Here is a 27,157-nt window from a genome sequence, read left to right as displayed (position 1 = left end):
TGGCACTTTTCAATAAATTTTTGGTGACATGGATGTGGGAATGTTTGATGTAGCACACTCTACGCAAGCAGATGACGTTGTATGTGGGCATCCATGTAAACATTCTGGCATCTACGTCACCAGAAACTCACTGAAAAACCTCAATTACTGTACTAGTGAAATGAAATTAAAACTTAATACTCTTTTTGATATAAATTGAAAGTCCCACTCAAAAAATTTATCAATGCAATGCAATTAATGTGGTGGAGTTAATATGCTAAATTTAATTTATATATTATTAAATTCTTTTAGGATTTTTTCAGTATTATTTAAAAATATATAAATTAAAATTGAGTGAACAAAATCATGTAAATTGAAGTTTGATATCAAAACCCATTGTACTACAGTGCTCACACAAAAAAAAAAGTATAATATCTGAATTGATTATCTATTTAGGTCACTATACCTTTTTAGACCCTCAAATACTCCAAATAATCCCTTTATTCTTGAAAATGAGTCCACTTAATTTTTTACACTTGAAAATGATCCAACTAACACCTCTAATTAGGGCATTTGAGTCACCTCAGTAGAATGACGATTTAGGGTATTCTACACAAAAAGCTCTCTAACTAATCTCCAGTTTTTAAGAGCAACGAGACCGCGGGACGACTTTTAACTAAACTCAATCGATTACGTGGCAAGTTGATAGGTATATACGCGCTTTCCCGACTTCAATACACGAAGAAGCCCGTTTGACGTTCTTCACAGAGATCGCAAGCGAAAGCTTCTTTCACAGAGAGAGAGAGAGAGAGAGAGGGGTAATGGCGCTGTGCTCATGCTTTGGCCCATCGAAGGCGGAGAGGAAGGAGGCAGAGCGCCTCGAGTCGCAGGAAGCGCGCGCTAAAGCCGCGGATGCAGCCCAAAAGCGGTACCTTTGTTTCCCATCTCAATCTATAAACTCTCTCTGATCCTTTCTATGAAGAGGAGTATTTGGGGACCTTGATTCCAATTGTGGATTTAGGTTTCTTGAATGTTATTGGTGATCTTGAATTTTCAGAAAGAATGTGTCGTTTTTTTCAAGTAAAGGCTGAATTTTTAGGGATTTCTCCTTGAAGGCAAGAGCAGTTTGAGAAGTCGGCTGTAGGGAGGGCTGCGCGTTCGCAAGTGGTGGCTGCGTCAAAGCAATCCAATTCCAACAACGCAGGAGAACCAGTTCTTAAGGTTCCCTTTCTTTTGGCTTAATTAATTCATTGCAGCAATTGGAAAGATTGTTTCTTTATACATGTATATATATGTGTTGAATCGGAATCTTTATTTTGTATTATGGGTGCAGTGGCGAATAGGATGAAGAATAGAGAAGTGCTTCTTTGATTATATCTAATCATAGTGTGGTAAGTTTGTGAAATTGTTATTGTTTTTCATTTCATCTGTTATTGCCTTCTTGTTGATTTACTTGAAGCTATTTGTTAGTATGATGGGTATCATTTCAGCATATACTAGTTGCATTTGTGATGTAGAAGCTTGGGATTTCATTATGTATTTGGTAAATTATGAGATACAAAATATTGGTTTTGTTTCTGCAGAGGATCTTTGAACTGATCTTGGTTGGCTTTCATTGTTTAGAAGGAGGGACTTTAAATTAAGATACAACAAAATACTCTTAGAGAGGAGTGTTTATATTCTAATCATGCTTGTGATGTAACGAAGATTGAGGTATTGCATTTTCTTAGGAAGGAGATGAAATGGTTTATATGTTTGAGCAAGTGCCATCAAAGTTAGGGAGGATTCTTCAAACCAAAAGAAGTCTTTGTAGTTCAAGATAAAAATGAAGAGATGATGACTAAGGATAGAAGTCAAACTTTGGGGATTAATACTCCTCATGTGTTACTAATAAAGAAATGAACAGAAATAGATCGATTTTTATTGATTCTTAACAAAACTTTGGAAGGGACAAGCAATGATGTGATATTGTCTTATGAAAATATAAATTTAGACCATGTGCAACTTGTTGCTTGTAACAACTTAAGTAATTTCTTGTCTACCATTTGCAATCTTAATAACCTGCTTATACACAGTGAAGGTTTAGTTTCCACAAATGGCCTATCAAAAAATGTAAACAATAGAAAAATTCTTCTTGATGTGCTATATATACCCTTATAAGCTTGAAATTGATTGCGGAAATGATTAGAGATGGTTTCTACTGATATGCGTATGTATGTACACCGGCATTATGACTGTCAGAAACAATTCCTTCCATCACAAGTGACAGGTTGTTTTTAGCATGCATCATCTAATGTTGAATTAGACAAAATGGAAGGTGGACGTGACTGACACTTATCTCATAGCTTTTGGTGTGAAGTTGTATTAATACTTCTATATCCAAGTGACACATTTTGCATGGTGTTTGGTAAAATTTATAGCCTGAGATATTTTTGAAACCCTTTTTGATCGTGTTAGACTAAACCACTCATAGACAGAGAGTAATCTCGTGGTGTAGGTATAAACATTTTGTGTTGTAGTTATGTATTCCATTGGAAAATTTAGAGGTGATGCACTAAAGATCCTAAATTCTATTTAGTTCAATGATATTGGAACTAGTGATGATCAACACAAACTAATTCTAAATTGAAGAATAGTTAAATGCATGAAAATTCTTCATCCTTACAAAGCGGGGTGAATCTTCCATTGGCTGCTGCTAAAATGCTACATTGCTTCAAGGCTTGATTGCAATAGCGATTTCGTCGAAGGATATGATATCTCAAATTCACCATCATCAATCTTCTAGCATGCAACAATATATAAAATTTATGACTTGGGAGACATGTAATCTTTTGAAAGAGGATGAAACATAAAAAGTTGGTATGTTGGCAGTGAGCTAACTGATTCAGCAACAAGCCATTAGTCCCAACTATTTGGGATCAGCTACATGAATCATTTCCCTGCCACACTCCTGTAGGGCCAAACTGCTAGATAAACCAATCTCAGATATATCATTTGTGAAGCTAACTGATTATTGAATAAATATTTCAAATGTGGAAATACGTTTATGAGTTTTTGTTGCCCAGTTATATGAACCCTTTCCCTTCCACACTCCTAGAGGGCCAAATTACTGGATAAACTAATTACAGATATATCATTTGTGAAGCTAACTGATTGAATAAATATTTCAAATGTGGAAGTACATTTACGAGATTTTGTTACTCGGATATTGTGATTGTGCTTTCGGGGTATGATATAAAAATCATTTTTTGCTTTCTTAATGCAACAATTGTTACTTGCACGTTTTGAATTCAAAACTAATATTTTTCCACCTTTTCTTTTCAGTTTGAATAACAGGCATTATAATTCACAAGACTAGTAAAGCTGGTTGGACTTGCCTATGTACATAATGCAGTTCAGATCATATGTTTTTGTCAAACTATGGCAGCTTCTTTGTACTTGTGAATAATATAGCTATATTTGACTTATCTTCTAGTGATGCTTGAACAAGCATCATTGTGTCAATGTACTTATACTGTATATGATTTTGTATAGACTTAAGTGTTTGATATTAAGCTGTGTTCAGAAAACCCAAGTTTCTCTAGGGTCATTGTCCATGAAAATTAACTGCCATATTGAAATTCAGAGAACAATAATTCCTCATATATCAAAACCTAGTCATTTATTGTTATCTTTCAGTACATCGGCAAGGAGATGAACACAATGACAATACCAAACAACCCAAAATATCGACTTGAGAGATCAATTAATTTGAATGCCAAATAAATGAGCCGAAACAGCATTGTTATTCCAGCCTTCTAAAGGGTGACAAATACCGATATTCGTATTCAGTATTGAAAGGAAAAGCCGTCATCGTTCACTGTCCTCCCTCCATATTTCTAGGATCTCTGAACCTGTTGGCAAATCTGAGAAATGAGAATGTTTATGAGACAACAAATTTCTGTCGATCTCTGTATCAGATTCATCCGAGCTGTCACACAGAATTGATTCCAAAATTTTGTCATCAGTTCCAGGGGGCAAGCTGGAATCAATCTTATTGTCTGATTCTTCATGGAGTGTGATTAAACAAGACTCCAGATCGTCATTCTTTTCCGTTGCTCTCTGAGAAAAATTAGGTGGCTTCTTCTCAAAACTCTTCAAATTCTCTTCTGGTGGATCAGCAAGCAAGTTATATGCTGAATCATAACTTGAATTTGAGTTACGAGAGGTGTTTTCTAGTGGCGGTTCAGTGATGGACTGCAGAGCTTTTAAGAAATTAGGAACAGGATCTTCCATCACAAGGTCACTTTCATTGAGATTGTCGAGCAGGTTTGACAATGTCTCAGTGCTGAGTCGATCCTTGTTTATCTGGAAGAGGTTGAACCATTGATTTTCATCAACTTGCATTGAAGCATGAGCCATGCTGTTGATAAGAACAACAGTTTTCTGAAAGTTTTGATGCGCAATGGTCTGACATATCAATTCAATGAAGAAAGAAATATGAGGAATTTCTCCTGATTCTAGCACAGTGTCAAATGCATGCTCCAGAAGATGCCACTGCAAAAGAAACAACATAATCATTAGGTGTTCTTAGTGCATAAATTTGTTTAACAAACAATTTTCAAAAGACTAAATACAACCAGCCAGTCCATGGCATACTAATAGCAATGAAGGTATGCGTAACATGATGTGATTAGTTGAAGAAGAAAATAAGACCCAAGAACTTTTTTTGCAATATTATGCAAAATTGGAGCTCTATAACTAGGTTTTCAAGCAATCATAAAACTTAGATTTGCTTGCCTTGTAAAGTATCTAGCTTTTGGTTCTGCATACCATATAACCACGAATGAGGGACCTTACTTTTGGTCATCATCATTCTTTCATCACAGAAAGAAGATTAAATTTTTCATAATGTTTTTTTTTTAACCAAGGATATGGATAATATTAGTTTTATAATGGGAAATTAATGATTGCAACTTCTACAGCTTCCTAATCGATTGCGCTAGTCAGTATTTTTTCTTCAATACCAAGACACCACACTATAAGCACTTTATGCTAGTTTTACCCTACAGCCTGCAGAGATGAACATGAAAATATGTGTACAAACTACAAAGTATTTACAATGTACCTTTCCAGCTCTGGAGGCTCCAACCAATAGGCCCGCATTTTTTTTTAGATCAAGCTGGTAGCCATAGAGAGCCATCTCCCTGTACACATACTCAAAATACTCCCATTGGTGGGCAGATGCAGATATCTCAAGCATCGAGCTGTATGTATATTCATCTGGCTTAAATGACACATAGCCAGCAGTTTCCAAACCAGAAACATTCTTTTCAATGGACTCAAACAACTCTTTTGCTTCAGTAAACATGTCACCGCGCCCATAAGCTTTCAACATGGCATTAATGGTTCCGATATTAGGAGTGCAGAGATGATTCATACGCTCAAAAATTGAGATACAATCACTGATGTATCCGCCATTCATAGCAGACAGAATCAAGCCAGTGAATGTCACTTCCAATGGCTTAGCGTAAGGAAGCCTTCCTAGCTTTTCAACCTAAATATATGGCATACACAAATGTCAAAATGATGCAAAGGAAAAATTATATGTGATTCTGGAGTCAAGATAATGATAAAATACATACATGTCTAGCGCATGCCTAGAGCGAACCATGGTTTATAGAGCAGCACAAGAATGTACCTATCAACTATAGAGTAAATCCTTGCACTGGATTATACTTCGTAGTTGATGAGAACATCTTTGGGCTGTTGACACTATCTCAATTTCTATGATGCCAAATTATGTCTTCAAGCAAAAATCTAATATTGGACAAGTATGACCACAGTTAATTCAGCACAAACCTCCATGATGGCTTCCTGACATCTCCCTTTGTTACACAAGCAACACGCTAACTCATAATATACACTAGCTACTCCAACAACTCCTCGTTTTTCCATATCCCTCACTGCTTTGATGGCTTCATCAACTTTGCCCTCCTCCCAGAAGGCTCTCACAAGAACTGCAACATCAAATAAAGAATGCATGAAGAAGCTATCAGCACATTTCTAAAGATATGACAGGTAAGGACCAAAAGTTTTGAAAGTTCACAAAAACAACCTCTATAAGTTAATGCCTTTGTTGCCAGACCATTCTTTTGCATTTTTTCAAAAAAATAATGGACCAAGTCATATTTCCTCGAGTTCAGCATCACCTTTTAACAAGCACTTCCTGTTAAGACTAAAATGCAGATATAAACTCGGACAGAAAAAGTACTAACAAGAATAGCTAGCATACAAAGAAGTTATTGGTATTCCATCTGTCTAGGCGGCTTCCTCAATTACTTCACAAATATGAAGTCAGAACTCAAATAACTACACCAAGGATCAGGTGTTAATTTCACTAGGGGCTAATAACTGTTAAGAAATTAAATATGGGCCCAAACAGATTACACAAAGGATCTCCCAATGTAATGTTCCTAGTGTGAAGCTTTAAAATCATTTAAATTGTTCCCTGTTTCGTAAGTCTAATTAACCACATCAGCACAGTAAGCATTGACAATATGAAAATATAGTTTTAAACTGTCATTCCTCAAGGATTAATTCTCCAACCTGTGAATGTAATTAATTTTGTTCCGTTCTTTTACAAATTCATTTTTATTTGGGATCTACAAGCTATTGGAATCTTGGAGACCTGATCAGGAATCAAACAAATGACAATTGATATCAATTCCGCATATATTGGAAAAACTTTTGGAACACTTCTTATAATATTTGAGGCCTACTTTCTTGTTTGTACTTGACCAGTTATACAAGATACATTGTTCCAAATGAAGTAAATGATAAAGTTCATTCCCTTGGCTTTTTACTGCCCTTAATGGACCAAATCATGGTATGTACATTATGATATTCAGGAATTATGTTTTACTTGCATAAAATGATCAGAAAAAGAAACAGTCCTCACTGTTGTCTTCCTGCAGGTTATTGGCAGGGAGAATAATTGTGTTGTACTATTTCTGTTGATTTTCACTAAAAAAGTAGCTAGCTTGAACAATAATATACCGCAAAGAGTGAAGCAGACGCATAAGTTTTTAAAGTTAATGATAAACCCATCTCTTAGAATGTGACTATCAGATGAAACTAATCAATTGAAAGGGTAGTATTCCTCGTTGGTCATGATGTCTAAACTTTCTAACAAGTTATCATATTATAAAGAGAAAACATTGAAAAAAAATACATTTTTAAAAATAATATCAAATAGAAACAACTTCATAATAGTTGAAAAGTTCATTTCATAAAAGATAATACTTGATCTGTATGAGTTGCTTCAAGAATGGTGTTAGCTGTATGTTGGCTATAATGATATACCTCCATAGCTAATCCATAAGTTGCTCCATTTGGTTTTAGACCCATACTCCTGATTTGCTTAAAAATCCAGAATACACCTTTCCACTGATGGGTTGGAACACAGGCATTGAGCAACTAGAAACAAATAAATGCCATTGTAAGTGTACAAGAGGATTCATATACATTGTTCAATGATTTTTTTTTCAACATGAAGAAAAAAAACTATAGCAGCAAATTTCATTGAAGGTCTCCTCACAGCATTGAATATGACAATGTCAGGTTCCAAACATGGGCCCCAGTCTTTGAACTTCATAATCTTAATTTTTTTGGAAGGTTTTTGCCTCATGCATTCAATAATGCTGATCAGCTCTTTCACCAAACCAGCTTGGCCCAAGCTAACAGCAATGGCATGGAATGCTGCCATATCGGGATACAGATAACTATCATCCTGAAAGTTGTATTACATCAAGATTATATATTAAATGACAATATGCATGAGAAAAATTGTGTGAACCTATCTATAAAGGAGACTACATATATTAAAGAGCAAACCAAGTGATGTTTAAGAAAAAGAGAAAAAAATTCATACTCGCATAATATTAAAAACACGAAGAGCTTCACTTGGACTTCTCCCCTTACCAAGAATTGCCAAAAGCTTTGTATACACATATCTGCAAAACCCAAAAGGAAAAAAAAGTGCAGAAACTTGTCATTGTTGCTTCCTCAGTCCACAATCATATACATTCTTATCCATCCATAAGCCCAACAACAGGTCAAAAACAAACTTCACCTGCTTTTTTGATATCTGTACTTATTTTCATTGTAAACCCATTTTACAACTGACAATGCATGCCTCCAATTTCCAAGAACTTCAAAACCTTCAAGTAATCTGAGAAGATTATCTTCTGAAAAATACAATCCTGACTGTTTCATCAGCCTTGGAAATTTCCAATCTTTCATATTTAAGTCCATCTTGGTCAGCCTATCCAACAATTATACCACTTAGCTGCTAGAACATATAAACCATATAAACGCAGGAAACTGAAAACCAAATACTACTGTCCTAGAAAATGGAAATAGAGTACAGAGAGATTGAAAATTTTCTACTCGTATCACTGATAAGTAGTTCAATGAAAGCAAGATAACAAGTGATATGCAGCCTAATGCAAAGAGAAATTCAATAAAAATCAAACCTTTCTATCAGCCATTTGATCTTCTCCGCATCCCCCACCAAACCATTGGGTGAAGATTTTTTCCATTCCATCACCCTTTCATCCCCACTAGCTTCCTCAACATCATCATCCAACAACCACTCATATTCATCTCCATTCCTCTTCTCCAGCATCTCCCTCAGCTCCACCAAGTGCTCCCCTTTCAGCCTCCCATCACCTAAATCCTCCTCACCAAATCTCCAAATCCCTCTCAAATCAACAGCCTTCAACCTCTCCCACGGTCTACCAGACATCACCATAGCTCCTTCCCGCCTCTTCTCCATGTCCGTCTTGAAAGCCCCGTATTCTGAGCGGGCGGCACGGAACCGAGCCTCGTCTTCAAGCATTTGCTTCTGAACATCAGAGAGTCTGGGAGATTCGGCGTTCAGGGCTTGTTTCTTAGCTTTTCGGCGGGATTTCTGGAGCTCCTTCTTGCGGAGGGTGTGGAGGATCTTGGGCGTCGGTTCCACGCCGTTGCGGAGGAGGCGTTGTCTGATGACCTCGGTCTTGGGATCCAAAGGCTTCGCTTCGCAGCGAGGAAGACGAAGGCATGGAGGCGCGAGCGCCATTGAAGAACAGTGAAGGTATAGAGTGCTCTCTTTCTCTTTCTCTTATCTTTTTTTTTTTTCAGACAAGTCCTTGTTATTTATTTTAATTAATTTATAAACAACTTTATTTATAAATGTATTAAATCTAATCATTTTTAATCACATTTTTCCTAGCTTTGCATAGCATTTTTTAAATGTCACGAGGAGTTTTGAAATAATATTATATATAAAAATAATTTAATTAGATAATTTTTATCATAAAAATTATTTTATACCTTAAATTTTAAAAGTTTTATAGATATTTATTAAATAAATAATTAAATATAATTAATGTTTTTCAATTATTAGCATTATATGTAGTATAAATAAACATTTAAATATTATAAAAAATTAAATTAAATTATTTCTCTCGGAGTAAATTATACATCTACTTTAATAATATATTAATATTTATAAAACTGCTATTTACATTCCAATGAGTTTTCTATTAATAAAATTATAAATCTATATATTTAAAAATTAGTTAAATAATAAAGTATAAAATATGAAGAACCAGGGATAACTTAATAGTTTTCTATCTTATTTATGTTTAAAAAATCTTGAGTTAAAAACCTCTCAAACACAATGTAAAAAAATAAAAAAACATTTATCACTAATTTATCAAAAAAAATAAATTATAAAATATAATGGGATTTAAGTTGGTGTTAGTTTGGACTTTATAGTACACTGTACCATATAAAAATATGGGGGTAAATAATCAATTCGCTCCTTTGATTATTTGTGCTTGTGATGTTAATAAAAAAAAAATAGTGGCACTCGGCCATTCTAATTATTATTTACTTTTTAATCAAATTAATCAAAATCTTCATATTATAAAAATAATAGTGAAGTTCATTTATACTAATACTGACCTATTTTTGAATAGACCCAAAAAAATTAAAATTAAAAATAAAAATAATCAAACGCTTGTAACCATAGACGGTTGATATTAAATCCTGGCTTCTGATTTTTTTTTTTTAACCTGGACCACTCATCACTTTGATAGGAATCAACGGTTCAAAACGAAGCACTAGAAAATATGGTTAATCTAGACCGATCATCATATGTAGCCACAGATCTAGGATCTTATCCGTTCATTTACCTCAAGATCGGTATCCGAAAGATCCACCGTCCATACAAAACACAAATCTCGAGGCAACAATATTAGCGGCTATAAGATCATCGTCTTAGGGTTTCTTCGCCTCTCCACCCTCGCGCCGAAACCCTAGGCAGTAGAGACCAGAGCAGCGGCCGAGGAGCTCCAACAATGGCGGTCGGGTGAGCTCTCCACCATTGCTCGATCTCCGTTGATGTTTGGATGTCTTTGCTCCTGTTTCTGAAATGGTGTTCTTTGTTTCTGATCTCGCTGTGCTTGATTTTGCAGGAAGAATAAGCGTATTTCGAAGGGGAAGAAGGGAGGCAAGAAGAAGGCGTACGCATAGATCCCATCTATCACTTTCTAAAGCTTTTGTGTTGGTTTTCTTCTGTTTTTGTTGGATCTCTGATGTTTTCGGTCTCTTGCTTGCAGCGTCGATCCTTTCGCAAAGAAAGACTGGTATGACATCAAGGCGCCGTCGGTGTTCAGCGTGAGGAACGTTGGGAAGACCCTTGTTTCTAGGACTCAGGGGACCAAGGTTTGCTTTTAATCCCTTGTTTTTTTTCCTCCTTTTGTGTTAGATTGATGTGGCGTGATAATCTCATACTTAAGATCTTTCATAACCCTATATATGTTTTGCCCATCCTGGTTCTAATGGAGATGAAATTATGGTCTTTCGCCTTCAGCGTTTTCTTCTTGAAAAGAAACTAGTGTATGAGTACAAGATGTCGGTTTATCTTAATTTTAAGTGTTCTGAAAGATTTATTTAATACTCATTGATCCTGTATGAATTTTTTGTTTTAGTTAAAGTATGTAATATCTTTGTTGTGGTTAAATTATTATCTCAAGCTTCAGTTCTGTGCTTTGCAATTGCCTTGCATGATAATAAAAAAATTGGATTTTTGTGGAAAATAATGAGCTTTGATAAGTGGATTATATTTGTACAACATCTTAACCTGTTTGTGCTTTTTGTTATGATCATGTAAATGTCATGGATTTGTTGTGGGCTAGAGGTTAATGTCAATCTAAAGTTGTGAAGTAAATAAAGGCGTTGAGTGATGAATGTCACAAGATTTAATGAGTTCTCAAATGTGCAGTGTTGGAATTGTTTTTCTTAGTAGTGTAACTCTTGTTTTTATTGGTTCTCATAGTTTGTGTATTTGTTTCCCCAAATGAATTTGTAGATTTTGCTGGTTAACATATAAAGTTTGCATGATTTTGTCCTGATAAGTAAAAGTGTCTAGAAAGAAGGCTAGAAGATATGCATGGTTTTATTCTGTCAGCCTTTGGCTTCCAGTTTTTTTATGTAACCCTTTCTCCAGAGTAAACATGTTAAAACTTTGAAGTGAATGCTTAAACAATGTTTGTCCAACTGGTTGTGCATGCTGTTTGCCATGTTCAAGTGGTATTCTTGGCTGAATGAATATCTTTTTCTTTTTCTTCTTGTTGTGGAACTGATTATGACAAGTGTCATGTACGCAATCAATTTGTGTTTGTTATAAATCAACAAATTTTCCTGGTTTTATTGTTTCACTGGAAAAGACGATTGCTACATTAATGCTACATTTTCTCTTCTGACATTAATCGGATGTCTCACCTGCCTTTCTCCAGAGTAAACATGTTAAAACTTTGAAGTGAATGCTTAAACAATGTTTGTCCAACTGGTTGTGCATGCTGTTTGCCATGTTCAAGTGGTATTCTTGGCTGAATGAATATCTTTTTCTTTTTCTTCTTGTTGTGGAACTGATTATGACAAGTGTCATGTACGCAATCAATTTGTGTTTGTTATAAATCAACAAATTTTCCTGGTTTTATTGTTTCACTGGAAAAGACGATTGCTACATTAATGCTACATTTTCTCTTCTGACATTAATCGGATGTCTCACCTGCCTTTCATCCAAATAAATTATTCCTCTTATGTGCTTTCTTTCCATAATCAATGTGCAATTATGCCTTTCCACATCTTTAGTACTGTGGTACTGAGTTCATTATGTTAACAATTCTTTTCTTGTCATTCTAGATTGCATCTGAGGGTCTCAAGCACCGTGTGTTCGAAGTTTCTCTTGCTGATCTTCAGACTGATGAGGATCAGGCTTACAGAAAGATTAGGCTACGTGTGGAAGATGTTCAGGGGAAAAATGTCCTCACAAACTTCTGGGTATGTTTTGTTGTGTGGCAGTCCCCGGTGCACTTGTGTTTTGCCACATTCTTAATCTTCTTTTCCCTCATTTTTCTTCAGGGGATGGACTTCACCACTGACAAGCTTAGGTCATTGGTTAGAAAGTGGCAGACCCTTATTGAGGCTCATGTTGATGTCAAGACCACAGACAATTACACCCTAAGGATGTTCTGCATTGCCTTCACTAAGAGGCGCCCAAATCAAGTGAAGCGCACTTGCTATGCCCAAACCAGCCAAATTAGGCAGGTTAGTGCATTATCCAGTAATTGTCAAGTGTTGGCTTTGCATGGTTAATTTATTTGAAGATTAACACTACTACCTTTTTTATTTTTGTCTAATCTTCAGATACGTCGTAAGATGAGAGAGATAATGGTTAATCAGGCTACATCTTGTGATCTCAAAGATCTGGTACAAAAATTTATTCCTGAGGTGATTGGGAAAGAGATTGAGAAGGCTACTACAAGCATCTACCCACTGCAAAATGTTTTCATTCGCAAGGTCAAGATCCTGAAGGCCCCTAAATTTGACCTTGGAAAGCTTATGGAGGTATGTGTGATGGTTTCATGTCAAATTATCTGATTTGTTATGCAATTCATATGGGATAATTTTTTTAATACATTCTTTTTGGACAACTTTCTCATGCATTTTATATTGCAGGTCCATGGGGACTATAAAGAGGATTTGGGAACCAAAGTCGAAAGGCCTGCTGATGACCTCGCTGCAGAAGGTGAAACAGAAGTAGTTGGAGCATAAATTGAGTTGTCTTTAATCTAATTTAGCATAGTAGAACTACTTATGCTCTACTTTTATGTCTTTCGGTGAAGAATGCTACTTGTTTTTGGCAGTTTTGTTGTTTATCCTTTTATTTTAAAGATGAGTTGAATTGGTTTTGTCTTTGAATTCAATGTTGAGACATTCTGGTTAAGCATATTATTCATATTCGCAATGTCTGATATGATGTGATTTTTGTCTTTTACATTTGTTCAGGCTTAACTTAAAAATATCTGTGAATGTGTTTTGAGTGTTTTGAACCCTTGTATGTTCAAGAAATGATTCAACTACTTGTACATTTCAGCAGCATTTTCTGAAGGTGTTATGGGTTTTCATGTGGGTGATTGAAGCATGTTTGCTTGTGATTATCTTGAATTTGTTGGTAATTTTGTTTTCTTGCCTGCTTTGATATACTTGTGCGATATGATGAGCCCTTGGGGTTATTTCTGTAGTTACCATCAAAGCTTGATAGTTATTGTTTGGAAGCACACACATCTTCATAAAGTTGAAATTGCTCTTATACAATTTGATGACAGTATCAATAACAAATACATAGGATTAAGTCAAACACTGTCCAAGAAGGGGAGATAATGTTGAAATGATTATGAGAATGGTGAATGGGGTGTTGAAGCACAGTGTTGTGTTTGATGTTGTGCCTTTTCATACTGACATGGACATTGTGCTTTTGAGAAAAGCTGGATAAGTTCCATGTCTTGCTACATAAAATGGTGCATTGAAGGAGGATTGCACATTCAGACATGAGAATATGGAATGGTTCTTTGTTCTTGTTCCCTTTTTCGGATTTTGCCTTATTATTGTTATAATCAGAGGATATATCTGAATGCTACATGAACTATGGATTTAATGTTTTTTTTTTTTACAATTTGATATTTTTTAAAGGGTTTTTAGACTGGGGGGCATGTATGACTGGGTTGATTATATTTTTAATATTTAGATTAAATAATAATAATTAGTTAAATTGTGTCATATAAAAAAAATTTAAGTCTCAAGTTGTAGGTGTGGGTTTGGAATTTAAACTTATGTTGTTTGGTGAGAGCGCATTGGTCGGAGTTAGTTAAATGGGCGAAAAGGGGGGAAAATGGCCCCTCATATATTACAAAATCCCCTATATAATATAAAAATTATATAATAGTTTTATAAATTAAAAAAACTTTATTACGAACACCCCATTTTACAAAATCCCGTTATATAATATAAAAATTATAAAAATCTTTATTATCTCCAATAAAATCCACTTATATAATAATAAAATTATAAAAAACTTTATTATCTCCAATAAAATCCCCTTATATAATATTAAAATTATAAAAAAAATTTATTATCTCTAATAAAATTTTTAAAAATAAGAAAAACAATTCAAAAAAAAAAGATAAGCTTATTTACTTATAATAAAAATCTAAATAAAATGAATAAATAATTTTTTTTTAAAAAAAATTGCTTTTCAGATGCTAGTTGGTTTTTTACAAATTAATATGGTGTTTTTTTTGACAAATTAATATAAATAATCTAAAAATATTATAATTTAGAAAACATATTTATAAATTTTATTATTTAATTTCTTGACATTCAATAAATTGGTTACATAGAAACAAAAAAAAATTGTAAAAAATTATTATTCCACAACTTGATTTTCTATAAATTACTATATATATTATTTAAAAAGTACATTTAAAAAAAATATATTATTTTGTCTCCTTCACATTTTACTTATGCTAAATAAAAAAATTTTCATTTTCCTCTAAACAAATTTTTGGCCCCTCCAAAAAAAAATTTTCTAGCTCCTCCCCTGCGTGTGCACTCCTGTGATTGCATTTATTGCATTTGTCAAAAAAAAAAAAAAATCTCAATTTTCCATACATGCATTTTTCTTCCCATTCACGAAGAGAAAAAAAATAAATAAAAGCATGTAAGAGCAGAGATTATACACAATTTCATTTTTATAGGAGTATATCTGTAAAAATTTTAAAAAAACACATATATTTTCACCAATAAGTTGGGATGCAAAAATAAAAAATAAAAAATAAAAAAAAAATCATTAATGGACTTTCTCATCTAACGGATGCGGGTTCCAACTGCAAAAACCAATAACCCGATAACAAACAAACCCCGCGAAAGATCCCAACTGCCAGAAATTCCCGGAGGTCCTCAACATTCCCCTAATTTTTTTATTCTCTTGTTCATTTACATTCATTTTTTTTTATCTCAAATCCTTGTAAATGATAATTAATCTTTAGCTTTTTTTTTTTATTCTTATTTTTATGTTGAATTAGAGATTCATAAGCTTCAAATGTCATGAACTTTCAAAGCTTTAGTCTCCTTCAGTTGAGAAATTCTGGTAATCTCTTCACTTTGATTTTAAACTGTGATTAATCCTTTAGTTTATTATTGTTTGAATCCAAATAAATTTGTTGTTTTTTTTCCCTCTGTTATCTGTTGTTTAGGTACCACAAGATGTTTGATTGCGGTTCCAAAGCTCAGTTTATGGATGGCCACAAAGAGAAATTTGTAAGGTGAGTCTGATTTTGTGAGAAATTTTATTTACTTTTTTAATCTTTCAACCATTTCTTCAATGGATGCATTGTTGTGATTTTATGTTTACTAGAGTTTCATTCAAGCATTCAATTGATTGTCACAATAATTTATTTTTTAGATCATTTGTTCCTTGTTATTGAATTAATCTTTTAACCACGGAGATTTGATATGAAGAACTTGCACAATTGTTTCATGTTTATCAATTTTTCATCCATGTCAAATGAGTAAATTTAATCTTCGATGATTTTATTTTTATGTTATTGAATTGTTTGTTGTTTGATTGATGTCTTTAATGGGTAGGTTGGAGGATTCAAGTCCAAGATTATCGGTTACCTCTGATATAGGCAGAATGAAGAAATGTCGATTTAGTATCGAGGCCTTAGGCCTTAGATCAGACAAAACATCAAAGTCCTTTAAAAGGGGTGTTCTTAAGGGCTCCGAAGGACTTAGATCACTAGGCCGATCACTTCGGTTCGGAGTTGCTAGAGCTGTTTTCCCTGAAGACCTTGAACAATCTGAGAAAAAAATATTCGATCCTCAAGACAAATTCCTTCTCAGGATGAACAGATTCTTTATCATATTATACATTTTTTCATTTGCCGTTGATCCGCTGTTCTTATATCTCCCTATAGTCGATAAAGACTCTAATTGTTTCAGCATACATGGAGGTTTAGCTATTGCAACAATCACATTACGGTCATTGATCGATTCTTTATATCTAGTTCGTATAGCTCTCCAGTTTCGTACCGCATACATTGCTCCATCGTCCCGGGTATTTGGTAGAGGTGAGCTTGTAATTGATCCTCAACAAATAGCCAATCGATATCTTAAGCATAATTTCATCTTCGACTTTCTTTCGGTACTACCTCTGTCTCAGGTTAGCTGAATTTTTACTCTTTAACTCTAATTGCTATTAATCACTTGTGTTTCTGGATAAATTTGGCATTCTTACCATTTTATAGATTGCTATTTGGAGATATTTTCTCACCTCAGATGTTGCCGATACAAAGAGAGCACTAGGCTATATTTGCTTTCTCCAAATTATTCCGAGATTTATTCGAATAATTCCATTGATGAAAGAGATGAGAAGAACTGATGGTTTCTTTGCTAGTAGTCCATGGGCCGGTGCTCTATACTATCTTGCATGGTTTATGCTTGCAAGCCATGTGCGTCTCTCTTTAATTCTTGTTTCTTTCTTTTAATCTGATAAATGGAATTTTTATTAGTTTGATCGATGAGTATGCGCATTCGGTGTTACTCGTGTCTAGGCATGTGGTGGATTTTGGTACTTATTTGCCATCGAACGGGAAGATACATGTTGGAATTTAGCTTGTGCAAACAACAGTACCTGCAAAGTGGATTTCTTGTACTGCGGCAATGGCCATTTAGACGGTTTTGATCGATGGCAAAATGTGAGCAGCGAAGTTCTTACGGCTGAATGCAATGTAGACAGCAATAACCCGCAATTCAATTTCGGTATCTTTGCACAGGCATTTACATCAGGAATAGTTTCAGATAAGAGCTTCACCAACAAATTCTTTTATTGCTTGTGGTGGGGTTTACAGAATTTAAGGTAAGAATTCTCATTTTTGCACTAGTTCGGTTCTTTAATGTAATGCCGATATGAAGTAGTTTATTTCTCATATATTACTGTCACTGAATGTATTATCTAAACTCTATATTATGATTATGATCGAGAAATTTCAAGTGTTTCTCTTGCTTTAACAATGTATAAACAATCGTATTCTTTATACTTCTGATACTTTTGATATCATTAAATTCACTAAACAACCTGATTTGTTTTCTGTTGCTCAACAGTACACTTGGTCAGGGGCTTCAAACAACCACATATTATGTGGAAAATGTCTTTGCTATAATACTTTCGATTCTTGGATTGATATTCTTTTCAATTCTCATCGGTAATATGCAGGTAAAAGAAGCTGATGATTTTCCGTTTTACATTTGGCTATTCATTGGTAAATTTTAATTCAATGCTGTCTGCAGACTTACCTTCAATCGATGAGCGTACGGGTTGAAGAAATGAGAGTTAAAAGGCGGGACTCAGAGCAATGGATGCATCATCGGCTGCTGCCGCCTGAACTTAGGGAACGTGTTAGGCGATACGATCAATACAAGTGGATGGAGACAAGAGGCGTCGATGAAGAAAGTTTGGTTCAATCTTTGCCCAAAGATCTCCGAAGGGACATCAAACGACATCTTTGTTTGGGTCTAGTTAGAAGGGTGAGCGATCAATGTAGCAATCAACTAATTTTGATATAATATATGTTAGATGCAAACCAAACATATTATTTAGATCTGATTCAACTCAAAATCTTAAGTTTATAATTTTATAGGACAAGAAACCGAAATTTATATATTCAAATCAATATTTTCCAAATTAACTGATGTGGGATTATTAATTATCTAATAATATTTATGATGATCAGGTGCCTCTGTTTGCGAACATGGATGAGAGGCTGTTGGATGCAATATGTGAGAGATTGAAACCGAGTTTGTACACGCAAAATACATACATTATAAGAGAAGGAGACCCTGTTGATGAAATGTTGTTTGTAATACGAGGCCGGATGGAGAGTGTGACTACTGACGGCGGTAGGAGTGGTTTTTTTAATAGAGGATTACTGAAGGAAGGAGGTTTCTGCGGCGAGGAGTTACTAACTTGGGCTTTAGACCCCAAATCAAGTGCAAACCTCCCGTCATCGACACGGACTGTGAGAGCATTATGCGAAGTAGAAACATTCGCATTGAGAGCCGATGAATTGAAGTTTGTAGCTAGTCAATTTAGGCGTCTACATAGTAAACAAGTTCAACATACATTTCGGTTTTATTCACAGCAGTGGAGGACATGGGCTGCATGTTTTATTCAAGCAGCATGGAGAAGGCATACGAAAAGGAAGGCGGCAGAGCAGAGACGGCGCGAGGAAGGGGGTAATTCTAGCCCGGATAGTAATTCCGGTAGCTCTTCTAGTTTGGGTGCGACATTATATGCATCGCGCTTCGCTACGAATGCAATGAGAGGAGTTCAGAGGCAGAGAGCTAGAAGTGGCAGAGACTTAGTGAAGATGCCGAGGAAGCCATCTGAGCCTGATTTTACTGCATATGATACTTACTGATACTATAAAGAGTTTTGCAATGTTCACTTGATATTGGGAATTATTGACTGATATATACTATAAAGATTATGAGAATGTATTACATCATGCAATGAATTGTTGAGTGAATGAATTGATAAATTTAAGGGATTGTTCTTCAATTTGATTTTATTTTTTTCTGCAGAAATATCTGAAGAATATTGGAATGTGATTGCCATTCCATGGGCTCATGATTCAAACACAAACTATAAACAAAGATCATGTGTTTTTGTCTGAACTTTTTGAGGGAAAACTCATGAAGGCATTGAAATGTTGTTTAAATTGAGTTGCTTGTGTTTTTATATTGCAACTTATATATCAAACAACATATAATTTAAGAGACTTGCTTGTTTGCTTGCATTTTTCTTAGCTGTTGGTTAATTATCACATTTGTTAATGTATAGATCCATTAGAGAAAATAAACTAATTTCATCTGTTAATGTATAAATGTCTTTTGCAATAATTACTAGCTTGTGAATTAAGTTTATAATCAAAATGATAACATTTTGGGGTCCTTCAGGGCCTTCACCAACCCTACATTTCCATAGGCCATTGTTTTTCTTTTCTCATGCTATTTTGGATGCTAATTTCATAGCATTGCATTCTTTTAATTTAAAAAAAATTTAAAACTAAAATTGAATCAGATGATTAAAAAAATCTATGGTAAAGACATAGAACCTGTAGAGGTTTTATATATACCATTTATTTATTAAAAATAGATACCATTATATAAAAATCATAGAAGAAAACAATACTTACCTACATTAAAATATAACCAAATGAGGTAACAATGAGCAATAAAATATGTGTATCCATGTTAGAAAATAAATATATATAATAAAAGTATTCATAATATAATACACAAATATAAAATAACATCATGATAACATATCTAATGTATTAAATTAGATTTTATTATTATTATTATTATTATTATTATTATTTTAGAGTGCTACTTCCTCTTTCGGTTTCTTAGAAAAGACAAAATAAGTAAAGAATATACATGTATATTTTTCATTTGAGATGATATAACAATATCATAATATAATATAGAGATATAAAACAATATCATCCGCATTAGATGTAAATTTATTTTTTATTTTTTCTTTTATAATACAACTTCTTGCATTCACTTTTTCAAAAAAGACGATGAAGAATATAAATATATTTTTTTCATTTGATATAATAAAAAAGAGAATTAAAAGGAATAAAATCGAAGAATTTTTTCTTCGCATTTACCACCGACATATAAATAATATATAATAAATACTCTTCTATATTATTTTTTTTAACAAAGAATTGAGTCATAAATTTTTGACCCACCAATCAACGAAAGAGCACCAAAAAAGTTATTGAACTTTTAAGATCATGCATCTAAATGATCTTCACACAAAAGCTTGAGTATGTCTACCCTCCATCCAACAAAAAAACAAGGCAAGAAATATGCTTGTGGGATTAATAACATAGGGTCATGCTTGCTAACCTATGCACAACTCTTTAAAAAGGAAAAAAAAAAAAAAAAGGATTAATTATAATTTTTTTTTATTAAAGTCCAATTAGGGTTTGAATGCAAAGCTTGAGGAAAAACTAATTTAAGTTTTTCTTCATATTATATCAATCCTAACTTTCTTGGACCACACTCGAGTTTCAATTATTTTAATGCAATTTGGTTGCCAATTATTCATTTCATGTCCCCCTTCTTTCTTTGTTTTATAATTAATTAGGTAGTGTTCAAGGTCAAGGTTCATGTTGTTTTCCACTGCCCATGAGATGGAGACACAAAGATATTCATATATGTATATATATATATAATATAATATAAAAGAGAGTGTGCTTGTTAATACAATGGTAAATTTGTCAACCATTAGATATCCCAATGATATTACACTAAAGTGTAAAGGGGAAGTCATAGATTCAAATCCCTCCCCAGCAGACTGTTCCCCGACTGTTCATACACTATTCATCAGAGATTCTTATATTATTTTTGTACTGTACATACACTGTACTTACGGGCTTCATTATTGTCCCGAGACTGCTTTATATTAAAAAGCGTTTGTCGCTTATTATTACAAAAAAATACAATGATAAATTGGAGAGATAGAAGGAGAGGATTTTGTTTTAATACATAAATAACTTAATTTGGGAGAGTAAAACTAGAGTGTTTGGATAATTAAAATATAGAGAGAAAGAGAGCTTTGAAATTAAGAGAGCATAAGTTATTTAGTGTGTTTTTGTTAGTATAGATGTGACTTTGAGAGAAATTGAGTTTTTCAATATAAAACGTAGCTTGGTGAGTTTTTCAATATAAAACGTAGCTTGGTTCCAGTACTTCTTAGATGCAAATTGATCACCTAAATTCTCTAAATAGTTTCATACCACTCAAGTATGGCTTAGATGCAAATTGTTCGCCTAAATTCTCTAAATAGTTACATACCACTCAGGTATGGCTTCTACATGGTTACACCTTCAACTAGTATTACTCAAATCCCTCTACTATCATCACAAATAAAAAAAAATTCATAATTCCAAAAATCATATAAATTACATCATGAAATTTTCGAATCGAATAAAATAAAATTTGGATCACAAACTCTAGCATGAATAAAGGCAATTCATATATGAAGGGATGCTAAAAATTTAATAGTTCGGTGTACAAAAATGATTTGTATGTATTTTTTATGATATGATATAATAAACAAGGCAAAAATAAATTAAAGTTCATTTGAACAGACTTATCAATTAAAAAAATATTTTAAAATTTTCCACAATTGTTTCTCATAGAAAATTCTTCTAAACTTAATTTATTATATTTGAACAATCGCTTCAACATTTTTGTTATAAATACCATATTAAAAAATTTTCAATTTAAAATTCATAATAACATCACATTCCTAATAACACTTAGTGTAGTAGTATGTTACTTGGATAATAAATGAGCTGACCCAGGGTCAAATCCCTATATCAGCAATATTGTTAAGGGTCGTTTGGTTCGAAGTAATGTAGAAAGATTACCACGTGTTACGTGGTAATCTGAAAATATTACCACGTTTAGCATTGCACCGGTGGTAATGTGAATGGTAATATCACATTACCAACTTATAAATATTACCAAGAAAGTGGTAATACTATTACCACCAAATTTGGTGTCTATCTTGGATTACCATGGTAATCTTATAACTTTTTATATTTTAACAAATTGATTACCATGTCAACCAAACACGGTAATGAACTATTCCCGGTAATAAGAGTTCCCAACCAAACATGGTTATATTAAATTACCGCAATATTCCCAACCACATAACATTCTCACTCATATTACCATGGTAATCTCGTTACGTGGTAATATGTCACTACCACGAACCAAACGGCCCCTTATAAAATTGTGCACATACTATACATACTGTATAAATAATGTAGTTGTACTGTTCATTCACTGTTCATGGGTCCCTTTATGGGAGGATGTCGTTCCCCTCCTCTCCAGGGTTGCAAGGCAAGAGGGATTTATTAACTTGGTTTGGTTCTTGAAATATCTTTTGGATGTGTATATAGTAGGAATCTAATTGCCCCATGTGACGTCTGGCCGAGTTAATAAATCTCTAGGGGATCGTTAAGCCACCGTAACTGTGCACCTCTATACCTGTTTATCCCTTCACACCCCATTGTGGGGCGATGTTTGTCACCTTCTAAAAAAAATAATTAAAAATAAAATAAAATAAACCTAACTTTTTTCCCATAATAATTGAGATGAATGAGTTATCAACTTCATAAAAAAAATAATAAAAATAAAAAATTCAGGATAACTATTTCTATAAAATTATTATTTTTTAAAGTAATCCAAACACTTTTAAATCACTCCCAAGTGCATCTTTTGTAAAATTAAGTCATTGTTAAAAGATAAAAACAATAAACATGTCCTTGCTCTAAGACAGAAAAAGAAAGTAAGAAAAGATAAAGAGGCGACAAGTGAGCAGTGATGCTATTGCTCTCACCATCAAGCAAATTAAAACCATTTCATGTCTATATTTATATATATGTAGTCATTGTCCAAAGCAGTTGATAGAGATATATATATCCCAAGTTTTGCCTACCCAAAAAACTTTATATATTCCACATTTGTGAATATATTCCTCTCCACACATCAATCATTTATTCATAAATATCTTCAAGAATATAATTAGTTACACCACCATATGAAAAATCAACTGAAATAAAACACATCCTAATTGGTCTTTCCTTGCAAAGAGATAGATGCGTGGCGTGGAGGACAAGCACATAACATTCTCCTCTTCATCCGTTCTTGCTTGTAATTTATAACCAATTTTCTCACTCTCATAATGTTTTATATGACTTGCTAATTCAATGTTTTTTTTAAGTATTAAAATAATTAATTAATAACAAAATTTACCTTTTCTCTATAACTAGTAAATGTGAGGTTTAGTTTCTAAAAGACTATTATTTCCTTTCAATTCTTAAATGGGAAAGTATGAACTAAGTTTTATGTTTATTATTGTTCTCGAGTCCATCTAACAAATATTTCTAATGCATATCCGAATAATTTATGCACATCAACTCCTAAAAAGTGAGAGGTGAAGGATTTGATTCCCTTCTAATGTAATAGTTGAGAGTTTGTAATTTATTGAACTTTATAATAAAACAAAAAATTATCTACATCAATATCATTATCACAACACATAAAACTAATATTTTATATTTTATCAGTAATAAAAATTAATTTAAGAGATTAAAGTATGTTTTTTTAAAAAAAATCAATTAAATCATCCAAAATATATTATAAGTATAATTGTTACATATACAAATATAAATAACCTAACAAGAAAAAAAAAAATAAAGAGATACATAAGTAAATATATAAATAAAAATAAAAAATGTAGATAAATCACCATTATAGATAAATAAGAGGTAGGAGAAAAATATGAGGGATAAAAAGACGGAATCACTAAAATAAATAACTGTCCAATAAAATTAATTGCCCATATTCAATAAATAAATTCAAAAGAGTAATTTATTTTAAAAATAATTTTTTTTAATATTTTAAGAGATTAAATTATAGCACCAAAAAAAAAGAAAAAAAAAACATAAATAAATCAATAAAAAGTACAGTAAATATATATTCAAGGGAACAAGGAAACCTACACTTACCCACTCCCCTCCAACACAAGGTCACTATCATAGACCAGATGCAGCAACGGACTCTCACATGCCACGTGTTCAAGATGACGTGTCAACCCAACCCTGGCCCCACATGTTGGTCCAGAACTAAACCATGACACTCTCCTGGGCCCCCACTTTGTCCCCTAACCCCTACCCTACACTCCCACGTCCTCCACCTGCATGGCCACCACCCTCCACTATATAAACCCTACCACCACTTCCCCACAACCCTCCATAAAAATGGGCTCAGAGTGCACAATGACCCCACTTTTAGGTCCTCCACCATGCAACAGTGATGCTGAGAAGCTCAAGTTCATTGAAGACATGACCATGAACACAGACAAAGTCCAAGCCAAGGTCCTCTCTGAGATCCTCACTCAGAACTTCAACACTGAGTACCTTAAAAGATTTGATATCACTCCTGACACTGACCGTCTTGCTTTCAAGTCTAAGGTCCCTGTTGTCACTTATGATGACCTTAAACCAGATATTCAACGTATTGCTAATGGTGACCGTTCCCCCATCCTCTCCTCTCATCCCATTTCTGAATTCCTCACCAGGTACTTACTTACATATATATAGTCTAAGTAATACTTAATTTCTTCTGTTTAATTTGTTAGATGATATGTGTTTTGTTTTCATAATTCATAGTTCTGGCACATCGGCCGGTGAACGGAAACTAATGCCAACTATTGAACAAGAACTCAACCGAAGACAACTTCTTTACAGCCTTCTCACTCCGGTCATGAATCTGTTAGTATATATATATATATATATATATATATATATATATGTTTAACTGAAAAGTGGATTTGAGCTTGTTCTTTTGTAGTAATTAATTTGAAAACTTTGTTATTTTATGCAGTTATGTGCAGGGATTAGATAAAGGGAAAGGATTGTATTTTTTATTTGTGAAATCGGAGACGAAGACGCCGGGAGGTTTAACGGCGAGGCCGGTGTTGACAAGCTATTATAAAAGCGAGCATTTTCGAACACGGCCTTTCGATCCATTTAATGTTTATACTAGTCCTATCTCAGCCATCCTTTGCCCGGATGCCTTCCAGAGTATGTACTCTCAGATGCTTTGTGGCCTCTATGACCGTTGCCAAGTCCTTCGTGTCGGCGCCGTCTTTGCTTCCGGTCTCCTCCGTGCAATTCGCTTCCTGCAACTCCACTGGCAAGAGCTTGCTCATGACATCGCCACCGGAACACTGAGCGACAAGATCACTGACATCACCGTCCGTGAATCACTAGCCGGAATTATTCATCCAGACACTGAACTCTCTAAATTCATTTCCGATCAATGCTCGATAAACAACGATTGGTCGAAGATCATACCGAGGATTTGGCCCAATACTAAGTACCTCGACGTCATCGTCACCGGAGCCATGGCTCAGTACATACCGACTCTGGACTATTACAGTGGTGGATTGCCGACGGCGTGCACGATGTATGCTTCTTCGGAATGTTACTTCGGTTTAAATCTCCGACCAGTGTCCGATCCTTCACAGGTTTCCTACACCATCATGCCGAACATGGCTTACTTTGAGTTCATCCCCACAAACTCCTCCAACAAAGCTGAACTAATTGACTTGGCTGATGTGAAAATTGGTGAAGAATATGAGTTAGTGGTCACAACCTATGCTGGTCTTTATCGATACATGGTCGGAGACATACTCCATTGCACAGGCTACCATAATTCAGCTCCGCAATTCAAATTTATCCGACGAAAGAATGTTTTGCTCAGTATCGAGTCCGATAAAACCGATGAAGCTGAGTTGCAAGCAGCGGTGTCTCGTGCAAGTACAATACTACAAAAACATTGCGATACAAGCATTATCGAATACACCAGTTATGCCGACACTAAGGAGATACCAGGACATTATGTTATATACTGGGAGCTCCTGGTGAAGAAGGAGGGGAGGTGGCCGGAGAAGGAGGTGATGGAGAAGTGTTGTTTGGAGATGGAGGAGGGGATGAATGCAGTGTATAGGCAGAGTAGGGTGGCAGATGGATCAATAGGGCCATTGGAGATAAGGGTTGTGAAACAAGGGACTTTTGAGGAGCTTATGGACTATGCCATTGCTAGAGGAGCTTCTATAAACCAGTATAAGGTTCCAAGGTGTGTGAGCTTTCCTCCTATCATGGAATTGCTTGACTCTAGGGTTGTTTCAAGTTACTTCAGCACTGTTTGCCCTAAGTGGACACCTAATAGTAGTGGCAAGTGAATTAATGATGGTGATATTTGTCCCAAAAAATAAAGAAAAAAAAAAGAAAGAGTGAATGATGGTGATGGTGGTGGTGGTGGTGGTAGTAATGGAATTAATTAATTGCATGTCTAAGTTATTTCAATGCTTGAATTAATGTTGTTAGTTGTTATGCATGTGTAAATATGTGGGTTTGGGAAATGGAAAGGAATGGAGAAGAGTTGTGGTAGAGTCTAATCATGGATGTCTATTTGGTTGTTTTCTGGTTTACGTGTGTGTATATAAATGGTAATGTTGGCATGGTGGATGGAGGAGATGGCATGTAATATGTAATTAAGTTAATTATATTGGGCTATAACATTCATACTTTTCTTTTGTTATTATTATTATTATTATTATTTTTTACAATGCAGAGTCACAACAATTATTTTATTTACACCTTAAGATACATCGAGAGGAAATCATATCTTTAATTTTTTAATGGACTGAAGTTAAATGTTTTAATCGCTTGACCGCTAGACTATTTCATTTTTATTTTAAATATAACTTTTTTTAAAAATTCATTTAAAAGAAGTGCTAATAAAAAAAGTGAAGTGATTGATAAAGTTTTGAGAGTCACATTATTATATTAAGATTCCTTTTTGGTATCTAGAAATAAAATAAAATATGAACATACATTATATAACTTTTTTTAAAAAATAAATTAATTACTTAAAATATATTAAAGAAGACAAATATAAATACATGAGTAGTGTCTTGATAAAAAAATGACCAAACATAAATAGCAAAATTGGGATGCAACTCATTAACAAGCTGTAATTAGATATGTTTCAAGTAATAAAAAAAAATAATCACTAGATCAAAAATAAAAAATACATATAAGACAAATATGGTTTTCAAATAATGACATCTGTCAATAGTCAATTT

General features: G+C 33.9%; 5 protein-coding genes across 5 annotated transcripts; 4 read left to right on the top strand and 1 right to left on the bottom strand.

Moving 5' to 3' along the window:
• The first annotated feature begins 725 nt into the window (after positions 1 to 725).
• Positions 726 to 3,533, top strand: LOC120274587. Its single transcript, XM_039281129.1, has 4 exons — positions 726 to 907; positions 1,095 to 1,200; positions 1,313 to 1,370; positions 3,304 to 3,533. Exons 1-3 carry the CDS (start codon positions 801 to 803, stop codon positions 1,325 to 1,327), a joined length of 228 nt encoding a protein of 75 aa, XP_039137063.1. The 5' UTR covers positions 726 to 800; the 3' UTR covers positions 1,328 to 1,370; positions 3,304 to 3,533.
• Positions 3,534 to 3,623: 90 nt separating this feature from the next.
• On the bottom strand, positions 3,624 to 9,114 carry LOC120274585 (pentatricopeptide repeat-containing protein At5g67570, chloroplastic). Its single transcript, XM_039281128.1, has 9 exons — positions 8,496 to 9,114; positions 8,093 to 8,284; positions 7,892 to 7,973; positions 7,559 to 7,750; positions 7,324 to 7,437; positions 6,077 to 6,170; positions 5,821 to 5,978; positions 5,087 to 5,515; positions 3,624 to 4,515 (listed from the first exon to the last, which is right to left on the bottom strand). Exons 1-9 carry the CDS (start codon positions 9,080 to 9,082, stop codon positions 3,829 to 3,831), a joined length of 2,535 nt encoding a protein of 844 aa, XP_039137062.1. The 5' UTR covers positions 9,083 to 9,114; the 3' UTR covers positions 3,624 to 3,828.
• A 1,153-nt stretch (positions 9,115 to 10,267) lies between these two features.
• On the top strand, positions 10,268 to 13,314 carry LOC120274858 (40S ribosomal protein S3a-1). Its single transcript, XM_039281397.1, has 7 exons — positions 10,268 to 10,378; positions 10,485 to 10,532; positions 10,629 to 10,734; positions 12,217 to 12,354; positions 12,436 to 12,621; positions 12,721 to 12,921; positions 13,033 to 13,314. Exons 1-7 carry the CDS (start codon positions 10,368 to 10,370, stop codon positions 13,126 to 13,128), a joined length of 786 nt encoding a protein of 261 aa, XP_039137331.1. The 5' UTR covers positions 10,268 to 10,367; the 3' UTR covers positions 13,129 to 13,314.
• Positions 13,315 to 15,443: 2,129 nt separating this feature from the next.
• On the top strand, positions 15,444 to 18,931 carry LOC120274846 (probable cyclic nucleotide-gated ion channel 5). Its single transcript, XM_039281386.1, has 8 exons — positions 15,444 to 15,502; positions 15,609 to 15,677; positions 16,000 to 16,576; positions 16,662 to 16,865; positions 16,968 to 17,272; positions 17,518 to 17,629; positions 17,704 to 17,940; positions 18,147 to 18,931. Exons 2-8 carry the CDS (start codon positions 15,619 to 15,621, stop codon positions 18,831 to 18,833), a joined length of 2,181 nt encoding a protein of 726 aa, XP_039137320.1. The 5' UTR covers positions 15,444 to 15,502; positions 15,609 to 15,618; the 3' UTR covers positions 18,834 to 18,931.
• A 5,346-nt stretch (positions 18,932 to 24,277) lies between these two features.
• Positions 24,278 to 26,575, top strand: LOC120274531 (probable indole-3-acetic acid-amido synthetase GH3.1). Its single transcript, XM_039281072.1, has 3 exons — positions 24,278 to 24,583; positions 24,675 to 24,776; positions 24,889 to 26,575. Exons 1-3 carry the CDS (start codon positions 24,282 to 24,284, stop codon positions 26,249 to 26,251), a joined length of 1,767 nt encoding a protein of 588 aa, XP_039137006.1. The 5' UTR covers positions 24,278 to 24,281; the 3' UTR covers positions 26,252 to 26,575.
• The last annotated feature ends 582 nt before the right edge of the window (positions 26,576 to 27,157 follow it).

This window comes from Dioscorea cayenensis, chromosome 13 (genome assembly GCF_009730915.1).
Source record: "Dioscorea cayenensis subsp. rotundata cultivar TDr96_F1 chromosome 13, TDr96_F1_v2_PseudoChromosome.rev07_lg8_w22 25.fasta, whole genome shotgun sequence".
Classification (NCBI taxonomy): Eukaryota; Viridiplantae; Streptophyta; class Magnoliopsida; order Dioscoreales; family Dioscoreaceae; genus Dioscorea; species Dioscorea cayenensis.
Note: the sequence above shows the minus strand (reverse complement) of the source record. Positions and strands in the feature narration are given on the sequence as shown.